The following is a 13883-nucleotide window of genomic DNA, read 5'->3' as shown; positions in this document are numbered from 1 at the left end:
TATCAAAGAAAAATGCAAATGTTGTGCGATGACAGCGCCAGTAATAGGGGCTATGAAAGCAAGTAGTAGATAGCTTCGACAAATAATTTCAGCTGAAGTAAACGAGCTCCAGTGGACATTCCTCTCACATTACCAGAACTGCGTCACTGGTGAAGCTGTATTACATGAATCAATGTAATGCATCTTTGGGAATTTCAAACCAGAAAAAAATTGCCAAAGGGGTTTTTATCGCTGAATGGTCCTAAGAAAATGATTAAGAAGTTCGAGGAAACGGAGTCACTGACCATTCGCGTTGGGAGAGCACATAAACCAGTATCAGAAGATGTAATAACTGATGTGGAAAATGCAATTGTCGAAGGATCGCAGGCAACCATTGCTGGAACTAGCAGCGCCTGGGGTGTAGCTCTATAATTGGACATGAATTATTCCATGGTATGAGGAGTTTTGTGGCGCGTTATTGAATTTTATCCCTACAAAATCAGCCGCTTGCACGAACTGAAACCAAGTGATTATGATAAGCGAGTGACATTCGCTCTATCGTTTCTTGCTAGGGTAGAAATTGATGATGCTTTCCCATGACACATTCTGTAGGGAGATCAGTGCCATTTTTATCTCAATGGGTTCGTAAACACACAAAATAGCCGAATTCTGGCTGAGCAGCCCCACACCGTGCACGAAATCCCATTAAATTCACCAAAAGTCACTGTTTAGTGTGGTTTCACAGCCGAGTTCGTAATTGGGCCATTCTTTTTTGAGACCATCACTCCGACAGGACCCCTAACGTGCACCATAAATGCAGAAAGGTGCTACAAAATGCTGCAAACGTTTGTTATTCCACAACTTCAGCAAAAAAAAACTGTCTCCAATAGACAATCTTTATGCAGGATGGTGCTCCGCCACACATTAGTAATAAGGTAAAGCAGCTGTTGTGCCAAAACTTCAATGATGATAGAGTCAGCAGTTTTCCAGTTGCATGGCCGCCTTGTTCCCCTGACCTCACGTCATGCAATTTTTGGCTCTGGGGTTATTTAAAATCTCAGGTTTATGTTGATGGAGTATCAAATTTGTCTATTCTAAAGGATAACATAACAAAGACAGTGCGGAATATTCCTCGTGATATGTTACATACGTCTATGGAGAACGTTGTGCACAGAATGCACGGTGTTATTTCTGAGAACGGTGTTCATATTGAATATGGTCTAATTCCTCATCGGGGAATTTAATGTGGTAAATAAACATTAATAATTTAACTGTACGATTGCATGTCTTGATGTTCCATATCTTGATTAGTCTAAATACCATGTTTGGTGCCATTTCGGCTATTAGATCGCGCTACAGGGCGCTCCAAACACTGTAACTTTAGAAAAGATCACCCTGTACTTATAGAGATACTTATAATTTTGTCTTTCATCATTTTCTGCAGTATGCTATTTGATTATTTCCTCTTTTACTGTGCCGTAGCTGTAGGGTTTTGCTCTACATGGGAGAAGATTTCCTATTTCTATTAAGTCACATGGATCACACCTTGGGATAAGTCTCAAAATTTTCTTATCGTCTGGTCTTTTTTTTCCTTTCATCAGTACCTTTAGGTCTAAGAATGGCAGCTATACTTCTTTTCTCACCAGCTTTTCATATGCAGCTGCACTGTATCGTTCTAAAAATTAATTTTTGTGCCAACCAATTTTAAAGTAATTCATTCTTTGTATTACATTCATTAGCCTATAAATCTATCAGCGCACACACTCACATACACATAAAACCTACCACCTGGGGCTCATTTTTAACCTGCACATTAAAAGTCATTTTTGCTTTATGCATTCACATTGTGTGATATTACCTTCGTTTCCACCACTTTAAACAATCGGTACCTCCTAAAATTTTTCTGTCAAAAAACTACTCTGCCCCTCATGCCTAAAATAGCATCACAAAGTATGCTGCTTACCAAAATTTGAATCTCTGGCAGGGACAAATGTTTAATTAACGCTGTGTTTAATTGAATATGAAAGCCTTTTTTTTCTCTTCTGGGGTGACTGTGCTCTCTGTACTACAGCACTCTTAACAAGTTTGAGGGTTTCTTATCTTTCCCATGTTCTTTCTTGAGATTTATTTTGGTGATTGGCATTAGCAGATGAAGAATTCTGCCAACTTTATATCATCAAATCGAGACCTCCCTTCCACTACTAGTATCTGAAAATATCCTCTAAATCTTTATTCCTATCTCAGTGTACATGTATTCATTGAGATTCGCCTGCTTCCAATTTTTTCTGTTAGTTTAAGTAATTGTTCTAGTGTACCAGGATTCCAAAAAATCTTTCACTTGTTGCAACAACCTGGACCAAAACTAATTCGGGTAACAATATTATCCGCATTAGTTCCCCTCCCTCAATGTGACAGGTTTACTTACCTGAACTTTCCTTAAAGTAAAGTCTGTCAGTTCCTCTGTCTTAATCTGATATTTACCAAAAAGTTTGTAATTTTTGCTGCCTGGTTCATGTAATAAGAATTTCCCAGTGCCATGATACATGCTCAGATCGTGTCCTTGAAGAACAGCAGTTTCTGTGGTTGCCTTCTGCAACAGTGTATACTAAATGCTTCGAGTTGTTCCAAAAATGCCAGCTCCAAATTTCTACTATTGAAAGTGGTGGATGGTTTTGTTGATATGTGCATACTATCAATGAAAAAAACAAAGCATTTCATCAGATTTCCTGCTGCTAGAAGGGATGTGTGGTAAGGGCAGGCTAAAAGTGTGCTGCTCTTTCAACAGGATTCATGAAGTTTTTGGACACCACTTCTATGATTTCAGTTGAAATGATTTGAAAGTGAGTTATTACTAGGTCTAAAATAGTATGACAAAGACTTGCAGAGGTTTTAAATAATCTTTTTATTTAATTTTGAACAACTTTTAATATAAAAGGAACAACTTGTGTTACAGACAAAAACCACTTCTCATGGCAATGTATGTTAAACAAAATAAATTTAAACATTGATAAAATAGTTTGAGACTGCACATACAATAACATAAGCTAAAATCTGGCTCAATCACTTTTACTGGTGAAGTTTAAAATCTGAGTATGAGAGAATGGAAAAGCCAAGGTAATCACTTTTGGATTGAGTGGCAAAATTCTAACAGTCTGCCATGAGTGCCAGAAACTCTGTATCTCTTAAATTCAAAAATCCCCAGCTTATATACTCTAAAAGCTAATTTGCATTCTGGTGAGCAGTACAGAAAGAAGTCATAGTAAAGATCATAGTAACTGGTTAATTAACATAAAGTATGTTAAATAGTTATATATTACTTCCAATTCATTCTTGGTTCTTTATAGGAAATATGTTAATTGATCTGCTAATATTTAGTAGTGTAATTGGTTTTGTGATTAACTATTTTAATTTATTACTTTTAATAGTATTTCATGTATTGCATTACTCTAAATACTGATGCAAGTAATTTAGTTATTATTAATGAACTTTGAAGAAAGACTTTTTTTTATTATAATAAAAACGGTTTTATGATACAAATATATAAATGTGTTAATGATACCACCTGTCATTCCTCTCCATTTTTCAAAATGAATAAAATTTACAGAAGTATACTTTTATTGCAATGGATTGTAATTGATTACTAACTTGATTTGGTAAACTAGGTATTGCCTCCTCTCCTACTTGACAGAAAAAGAAGACATTACAAGAGGAAACATTTATTTATGCCACAATGAATACAGTAACATATGTGTGCAAGATTTAAAGAAAAAAAAAAAAAAAAAAAAAAAATGTGTTAACCAAAAATTCCAGCTTTAATCCTGATAAGTCCCTTGAACCTCCATTTTAATTTGGTTATTTTCACTTTCTGTCAAAAACGTTGTAAGAGCTTATAATTTAATTTCTCTCAATTGTATTATTTCAAAATTAATAGCTATCATATGATTCTTACATAAAGCTATGATGCAGGTAACTTACATAAATCTTCAGCCTATAATATCTGGTTGTAACAAACATTTTTCACTAAAAATTGTTCTTAACTCTCTGGCTGCTCATCCCACGATTTCCACGGGCAACTCAAATGTAGCAAAATCTGCTCAGCCCAGGATTTCCACAGGCATGTGTTATTGAGGAGCGCATTCCCTTTTTTCCCCATTTAACCCATTGATATAAATTATATAGAGTATTAGACATTTAGTTTACGTTTTGGCCAGCAGATATATCGTTAGTTGTCCGCTAAAATATGGCATTTGAAGGCACGTGGTATTACCGCTCAAACTTCACTTTTTTCCACTTTTTTCTTACAGAAATGGCTACTAGAAAATGTTCAGTGATTGACAGAGAGTATATTCCTGATGACTTATTCTGAAAGCGATTTTAGCTTTGATAGTGATATAGATTTTTCGGACTGCTCCTCAAATAGTCTCTGAAGTTGATTATTGAATCATGACTCTGATCATGATTCAATAATACTAAACTGCGTTTCTAAGGTATTTTTTCCTCAGTGCTTTAAATTTTATACATTTTACTTTTTTTTTATCTTATGCAAAAAATAGAAATGAACTGTAATTCAACTGAAATTTATTTAAAAAATTTTTTGGGGGGTGATAACATCTGAAATTGATCAACTTTGTTTCTCATGATAAAAATCTATATAAAAATATTTTCTAAAAAGAAAAATGCATTTTTCAATTCTCCAATATATATAAATTTAAAATATGCAAAATAAAAAATGCACAATTTTTTAAGCGATTTCGGTCCACAAATTGAACAGTCAGAGGGTTAATAAAGTTAGGAGGAAAAAAAAAAAAAAAAAACACAAATGCAGTACCTTTTAATGAGGTAGTAATCACCATCCAAACCTATGATTTTCTGCCAACATTTTGGTACTTTTTCAAAGCCTTTGCCCAGAAACTTGGTGGCTAAAAACAGACCAGTCTCATTTTGACTTTCTGTGCAAAATGGAAGATAGCACCAGCAAGATGTAGCTGCAGATGTGAAAAAAGGTAAATGTCTGAAGGAGCGATATCGGAGCTATATGGTGGGTGTGTCAAAAAATCCCATTCGAATTCGTACATCGTCCAACTGGTGAATACAGACACATGTGGTCTTACATTCTTGCATTATGTTGATGAAACATTATCTTTTTATGCTGGAACTCAGTTCAACATTTTCCCATGATAGCAGTGTCAACGCAGACTCACTGTACACCTTACTGTAGAGAGTTTTACCTTTTTCAGATACTCTTTGTGGAAAATACTACGGAAATCCCACCAGATACAAAGCATTGTCTTTTTGTTAGTCAAATTGAGCTGCTGGCGGGCTCACCGGATGTGGACCAAACCCTTTCCAGCCTGTGTCATTGCTGTAAATCCTTTTTTCATCACAAGTGATGATCTGGTCCAGAATTTTATTCTTGCATTGATAGTCAAGCAGATGAGTGCAGGCCTGTACATATCTGTCCTTATCTGCTTGAGACAGCTCATGTGGCACCCAGCGATTGAAGTTTATACGATACATAATGCGACTAATGGACATGGCACTAATGTCTAACTCCTTAGCAAGCTCTAGATAGAGTGATTGCATACTGATCTTCTTCCGCAAGTTCTCGCAGGGGGGCCTTATCAACATCAGTAGGCCGGCCAGAGCTCTCTGCTTCTTGAATGTCGTAATCCTTGTTTTTGAACTTTTGTTACCAAGCCTTCACAGTTCCATATGATAAAACATTAATACCTAATATTGTGCACATAATTTGGTGACATTCTGTAACTGACTTTTTGTAACAGAACTAGAAGTAAATGATAGTTCTAATCTGTTAGCAAGGTAGTTCGATTTTTTTTTTTTTTTTTTTTTTTTTTTTTTTACAAATATCACAATACAGCTGTCTAAAGCAAGTCTCATCTTTTCAAATGCCAAAAATCTTTTGACAAAATATGATTTAAACACAGAAATTTGAACTATTTGTGCAGACGGTATTTGCGGTGGCGGGAAACTTTGATTAAAACACTATATTTTTAGAAGCTTTATTAACTGGACAAGATAAAGCAAACTAAAACTAACTCATTATCAATCAAAACTCAAATTACTTTGAACAATTATCTTAGACATCTTGCATTTGCTCTCTGCTTCTCTTGCTAGCTAGATTTGTTGCTTGCTGCTTCATATGTATTTCAGAATTTTGTATTGCACCAATGTACTTCTTCAAGAATAGGCACATTTACTGTTCAACTTTATTATCCGTTTAGGTCAATTAAAGGACGTCATGACGTGAAACTTCTTTTTTATGCATCAAGGTCCATCACTGTTAATAATATTCTCTGCTGTGATATCAATTTCTAAATTGTCACAGTACATATATTTCATATTTCTTACATAAATAATAAACAGTTTTTTCAATGACTAGTAAAGAATCTATGATGTGCATTTAAAAGTTGTATTGTTCTTTTCGTGCAGCCAGTTTATATATCTATCATTATTAATGCAGAACTTAATATTATTTCAGAACCTGTTGCCATTCCAGTCACAATAGAAGCAGAAATTTTGGATGCTGATGAAAAAGATGATCAAAATATTGAAGTTTGTTGAAATTTTCTCATGTTCAAACACCACATATTCTTTTTGGTTACAAATATAACTTTTGTTAATAATTTTTTGATTTTGTGGTGTTTTTTAACTCGTATATATAATGTAGCATGTTAATTTGATTAGATTATCAAGGTGGGAAAGTACAGCTTTTTGTAGTACTATTTTTGATCTTTTCTTTTCCTTAGGCATCAAAAGGCAGAAAGCCCATGTGTGCCATATTTAATTAGCTACCGTATTTACGTGAATCTAATGCGCATCGTTTTTGGCCAAATGTAGTATTCAAAATTGGGGTGCTCATTAGATTCGAGTGCAAAGTTCGCCGATGACGTCAACCAAATTTCTCAACTACATTTACCGTTACATTTATTGTTGACACATTATTGCATAGAGGATACAAACTGCAGAGTACGTAGTCACGAAATGGAGGGCAAACAGAGAAGAATGTCATATGACGCTACTTTTAAACGTAAGGTAATTCTTTATGCTGAAAAAAATGGCAATAGAAAGGCAGGAAGAGAGTTCAACGTAGCTGAGAGCAATGTTCGCTAGTGGTGGCAACAGAAATTGGCACTGTTTGCAACTAAAGCTAGTAGAAAGAAATTCACTGGCCCTCACAAAGAAAGACACCCTAAAATTGAAGAAAACGTCTTGGAATTTGTACGAGAAAGGAGGAAGAATGGACAACCTGTGACTAGTGACACCATAAATAAAGCAAAAGAGGAGGCTGAAGTTCTTGGAATACCGAAACAAGTGTTTAAGGCTAGCCGTAGATGGGTGAATAGGTTTATGAAACGGATGGGTTTATCTCCAAGACGCCGTACAACAATATGCCAAAAGCTTCCTGCAGATTTTGAGGGAAAACTACTAACATTTCAGCGGTATGTCATCACACTTCGGAAGGAAAAGAATTTTTCAATGGGGCAAATTGGCAACGCTGACGAGATGGCAATTTGGTTTGATATGCCTCATAACTACACCATTACGGAGAAGGGGACTAAGGAAGTTATCATCAAAACTTCGGGATGTGAAAAACAACGCGTAACATTGATGCTGGCAATAACAGCAGACGGGTGCAAACTTCCCCCTTTCTTAATCTTCAAACGGAAAACATGCCCTAAAACCCCTAAGAATGAAAGGCTGTTCCCAGATGATGTCCTGATTCGAAACCAAGAGAATGGGTGGATGACGGAATCATTAATGCTTGATTGGCTCCGAAATGTGTGGAAGCGCCATCCTGGTGGGCTCTCTAATCCACCATCAATGCTTTGTCTGGACGCATTTCGTGGTCATCTCACCGACGACGTAAAAAAGAAGATGCACAGCCTAGGCAGTGATCTTGTTATCATTCCTGGAGGGATGACGTCTGTGTTACAACCCCTGGACGTTAGTATAAATAAACCTTTTAAGGGGTACGTTCAGGCAGAGTACGAAAAATGGTTTTGTGAGCCAAACCGTGTATTGACCACAACAGGAAAAATTAAGCATGCTGCACTGCGCATTGTTGCACACTGGGTTTCTGCTGCCTGGAAAAGCATCGAAGCACCAATGATTGTGAAATCTTTCAAGAAATGCTGCATTTCAAATTCATTGAATGGCAGTGACGATGACGTGCTCTGGAACGCCGAGGATGACGATGACGATGATGAGGAAAGAAGAAATTAATCTGCTTCTGACGAAGAGAGCTGCAAGGATTCCAGTGATGAAAACATTAGTGAATAAAGACATTTACTATTAATCACTGATTGTAGAAACTGTTAGCTAGATAGAAATGTTACAATTTATTTCATGTTCATATTTTACGATAGGTACCGTATATACAGTAGTGCTAATTAACAATGATTGTTTCACATGACAATAGCCCACTAATAGGTTAATTCTATGTTCTGCTACTTTATGTATAAATCCATTGTTGTATAAAATATGGTATCTAAATTTAAATAAAAATATCATACCATTAATTGATAGTTTATATACAAATCCATTGTTGTATAAAATAAGATTCAATAAATTCCTCATATCATTGATGCGCATTACATTCGCCGACAAACAATTTTTTTATTATTTAAAGTTTTAAAATGGGGATGCGCATTAGATTCGATGGCACATTAGATTCGCATAAATACGGTATTTTTTTCCCTCAAAATATAGAGTATAGTATTTTAAATGATAAACTGTAATTTTCAAAATATATAGTATTTCAAATGATAAACTGTAATTGATTTGTTTTGCAAAGTATTTTCTCTTTCTTTTCATTTATTTCCCCTCTTTTTATTTTTCTCTCTCCTTTTTTTAGGGGGGGGGAGGAGAAAGTTTCTTTCTTTTCTTTCTTTCTCTCTCTATATTTTTTAAAGAAAACTCTAAAGGGAAAAAATTTTTTTTGTTTCAGAGGCTAATATAGCAGCTAATTATACAGGGTGATTCTAAATTACTTTTACAAATTAAGAGGGGTGATAGTACTCATCCAGATGAGCAATATTTACTATAAAACATAGGTCGCATTCCACTCTGAGAGGTAGAAAAGAAGAATATTAGAATTCCAATCTGAACTTACAGCAGTGTTAGGAGAGCGAATGAATGAGACCAAATGTTGCACAACCAGTTTAGTGACAAACTCACAGAGATTGCACAAAACAGATAAAGCTGAAAACTTGGTGTTTGAGTGTTAATTCGAGCTCAGACTTTGATGGTAAACACTGAAATGCACATCTTTGGTTGGCAAGGTTTATAAAAATAATTTAGAATCACCCTGTATAAATCTTTCTTCAATCATGTATTTCCTTTACATGTAAAGTGATTTGCTGATTTTTAATTGTAAATCATTTTATTTTTTTCTGTATTTAAATTTATGTTGTCTAGCATTTGCAACATTTAAATCTGTTAAATGAAATTTTAAAATATAACTCTATTATATTCACATTTTTATTTCTGTAAATTATTTTATGTAGTGGGAATCTCAAGATGATGCCAAGATTGATGATGAATATGAAGCAGAAGTTATGGAAGAAGAACCCGTTGTTGATGAAGATTTAGATGAAGTTGAGCAAATGCAGGAAACAGATGTGGTGAGCTTTTAAATTTTGCATTTGATGAGAGTTAAATTATTTGTTCCGTTTTAATGAAGTTAAATGTGATTTTAAAAGTCAGGATCTTTTAAATTTGTGATATGTGTTGAAAAGCTTAATTTAGATTTATTTGATAAGAGTGGGTTTTCATTACTCATGATTTATTCATGCTGTCTAAATATATTAATGTAGAGATCACCAGATGATGAAGATATGACTGAAGATCAACAAGATGATGCTGAAGAGATGGCAGAGTCTACTCCTGCAGCACAAGATATTGGTATTTCTTATTTTTTCTTGAAAATATCGAGTAATATCATTTTAATAAATCAGTACAGTTTTGTTGACTAATGTTTTGTAATAAAGTAGAAGGGTCTTCACAGCTCTGGTAGGTTAATGCAAAAGCTTTCTGCAAATGTAAAATAGTAATTCATTCTGATTTTTATGATTCATTTTACTCATATTTGTTTAGAGTTTTCTGAAACCCTATCCAAAAATCAACAACATGACATACAGAGAATGAGACTACAATAAACACAGTTATCGTCATAAGTATTAACAGTAAAATTGTTAGAATATAGAAGAGATAATGGGAATGTGATGAGAGAGAATCAGTTTTTATCTCCTGCATTTTGCAACTTGCTTTCTTTATCTTATATGTGTGTAGAATGTAGTATTTACAAGTTCTTAAATTATGTTCTCATATTCTTCGAAATTTTAGCATACGGCTCACAGTTCCCTCCTCCCACTGTTTCGGAACTTTATACTGTAGGACAATTATTTTAATAAATAAGGGAGGTAACTATGTTTTTAAACTTAAGTATAAAAGAGTAACTTCATATTTAGAGCATAGTTTGAATATTTATATGTGACACAATTCAAATAATCTGTAATAGTTCAGCAAAGCTTTAATGTATGCTGATATTTTGGGTAAATAAACAAAAATTTAGATTCCTGAAAATTCAGAAGCAGATTTATCAGACATTTTTAAGTAAATATTGTAACACAAAATACACTGTTTTATGATACAATTTGGTTGAGGTGTCATTTGACACATTTATATTTTGGTTGAGGAAAGAAATTAATTTTATTATTGAAATTATCTAGCATTTTCTGTGCATGTTTTATCAGTATTCTCTTTCTCTGTTATATATATATATATATATGTAAGATTAAAACAGGTGAATACCAATTTTAATTTATAGTAGGTCCGTAAATCTCCAATTTAATTCGATTAATTATCCTTTCCATTCTAAAAACTGATTTGATTAAAATTCCATTCTATAAACTAATTTATAGTACATCCATAGGTTTCCAATTGAATTTGGTTAATTCTCCTTTCCTTTTTCTAAACTGCATCATTTCAAAATTAATGCTTCTCACCATTCTTACATAACACCAATGCCAATCATAATGTTACGGATTTGGTATTTAAATATCTAATGTTAGTAGACTTATAACTTGATTTGTTTTATTCCCCGTGCAGTGCAGCACGTGACGATTATTAAAGGAAAGCTAAGCCGGAAAATTAAAAATACAAGAACACATGTATTTAACATTTAATAAATAAATAAATATCTCTTTTGGTTGAAAGAAAATCCTCGTGCCCAATTTAAAAGCTTATAAAAAGGAGGAAAGCCTCTCAATTTAGTTAGTTAGTTGTCGTGTTAAGTTTGTTTAGAAAACTGCTCTTGTTGACTGTAGCAAATTCGCGTATTAGCTCTCTCAGGGTTCGTAGCGGTCCTTACAAGTGCTTATAAGTCCTTATATTTGAAAATAAAATATAAAGGCCCTTATAGGTGCTTACTTTTTCTTTAAAGCCGTTATTTTTTTGTTTGCTTTTAGTGCTTTTTTTAATGAACGTGCATTCCCCCCCTTCCCCCCAGTACCAAAGCCAAAACTAAATAAACAACTTTTCTTCCTTATATGGAACGTCAGATGGTGAATCATACTTCCGGAAATAGCTTTTCCCCCTTTCTCTGCATTAACGTAACCTATGGTGCGCGCGAGAGTACAGACAGGGACACGTCGTTCTATTGGTCAAAGAATTGCGAAAACCGTAGAAAATTCCGGTACATTCGGTATTCTTTTTCCTCCCACCCAAATACTACACACGTTTGAATTTCTATCAAGATTTTAATAATTTACATTCTCGTTCCTCGTGGTCAGTTCATATTCATGTTTATTATGATCGTTATGCTTATATTATGAGCATATGTATGAATATTTATAATAATATAGAAGCAGTAGCTGCTGAAGTGTAGATAAACTTCCAAAAATGGGTTTATTTTCACACAGATTAGCTTTCAAAGGAATAATATTCGGAGTGGCTTAAATAAAAGGAGAGTAATCGGACAGCTGTTAATTCCAATTGCGTAATATCACGTATGGAAGAATTACGCCGCACATATTGCGCAATAACGTTTGCGGTATTTTGAAGAGATAATTAATTTTGATGTTCAGTCTGAGATTTATTTATGAACACTTAAAAGAGTTTTACTGTTCTTTCTAAGCAAGAATATTTCTCAGTTCTGTTGGTCTATTTTTATATGATGCACATATCGAAATGTCAAAATCATTTATTTAGCCGAAAAATCTAAAGAACGGCTACAATCTCCCCACCCCCTCTTTTTCCAGTTACGCTCGACTATACGGAATATTCGGCATTTCCGAGTATGCGGGTTAGTTAAGCTTTTACTATTAAAGGATGACTGCATGAAGCAATTTCCCGTCTCCTGATTTCAGAAATGTTACTCTTTTTTACTTAAATTACTTTGCTTGGAATATATGTTAAGGGAAAACTGTTATGCAATGAAAATTTAGAAACTGTTCAGAATTTTGATTTCAGTTAAATTATTAAATAAATGCTGTGCTTTAGAGAGAAGTGTTTAAAAGACTACAGCAGGCTTCAATTAAAATCCTGTCAACAGAAGGCCATGGAAACACTTCAGGAGCACACTGCTGATGTTGAAATGCTATTCCATCTCACCTTTTCGGAGTGCCCGACAGAAACAAGGAAAATCCTGTCTCTACAATACTTCATCAACAGCATCTGGGTTCCTGATACACAGAAAGCTCTGTGAATGGAAGATATGAAGGACATAAAAAGTGCTCTGTTGTACGCCGTGAAGTTCGAGGCAGCTCAGCAAGCAACTCGTAAAGATCGCTCACTACCCAGTCAGAGCTGTGCGAGCCAGTGGATCAATTGATGTCTTGTTTAGATGCCATGAGCCAGTGGATCAATTGATGTCTTGTTTAGATGATTTAGCCAGAGAAGTGAATGCTTTGATACGGAGTGAAAACAAAGTGGCTCTAAGATGTTGGAAATGTGGTATTGAAGATCACATACAACGGCGTTGCAGAACACCCCACGGCATAGATAACAAAGCACATGATTTGATAAGACCAGTGAATGCCTTGAGACGTAATATCTTTGAGAATAAACTAACCCTAAAGTGCTGGAACTGCAGTGTTGAAGGCCACATACGAAGGAACTGCAGAACACCCCAGAGCACAGAAAATAAGAGAGGTGAGTTAAACAGACAATTAAATGCCATGGGACGGAAAAGGATTGACAAGGAACCAAAGTGCTGGAACTATGGAGCTGAAAGCCACATACAAAAGAATTGCAGAACACCCCAGGGTATGGAAATTGAGACCATTTCTCAGCAATGACTCAGGAAACAAATTAATGACCGTATATGAGGAATGGAGGTTGCCAGATAATGAAAAACCTTGTTTTAAAGCACTCAAGATTTCTACAGTGAGTGGAAACAGTAACGGACTGTCAATCAATGGGCATATCGATGTAGTTCCTTGCAATATGATCATTGACACAGGATCTAATGTTACCATCATTCAGAGAGATTTAGCTCAACAGTTTAAAGATGAACTTATTTGGATGCCATCCTGTGTTACCCTTCAGACTGCATCTGATGATAAGATCGACATAGTTGGGAAGTTAAACGTGAACATCACGTTTGGAAGTGCCGCCTACCATCACACGACTTATGTGGTGGATATTACATATCTATGCATACTCGGATTGGACTTTTTAAGGAAATACAATTTTTCCTTAGATTTCAAGAAAAACAAACTGTTTTCAGCATCTGATGAAATGACTATCCATCCTCAGAAGGAATTCTCACCTGGAAATGCCCACGCCTTGTGCGAAAGACCCAGCTCAGGAAGCTGTCAAAATCATACTAGGTTCGAAATGAAACGCAAAACTACCAGCTATTCTCCATCCCAAATGTCGGT

The 13883-nt window shown here is 34.9% G+C and overlaps 1 protein-coding gene across 2 annotated transcripts in view; it reads left to right on the top strand.

Annotated features, from left to right (window-relative positions):
* Positions 1–13883, top strand: part of LOC118200699 (uncharacterized) — a 249500-nt gene that overhangs the window by 203308 nt on the left and 32309 nt on the right. For both annotated transcript variants that reach the window (XM_085823472.1, XM_085823471.1), the window contains 3 exons: positions 6479–6552; positions 9507–9623; positions 9816–9903. In XM_085823472.1, coding sequence (XP_085679598.1) covers positions 6479–6552; positions 9507–9623; positions 9816–9903 — 279 coding nt within the window. The remainder of the gene's footprint in view (positions 1–6478; positions 6553–9506; positions 9624–9815; positions 9904–13883) is intronic.

Source organism: Stegodyphus dumicola, chromosome 9 (assembly GCF_044657685.1).
Source record: "Stegodyphus dumicola isolate Sdum_Otavi_A_Nest chromosome 9, ASM4465768v1".
Taxonomy (NCBI): domain Eukaryota; kingdom Metazoa; phylum Arthropoda; class Arachnida; order Araneae; family Eresidae; genus Stegodyphus; species Stegodyphus dumicola.
Note: the sequence above shows the minus strand (reverse complement) of the source record. Positions and strands in the feature narration are given on the sequence as shown.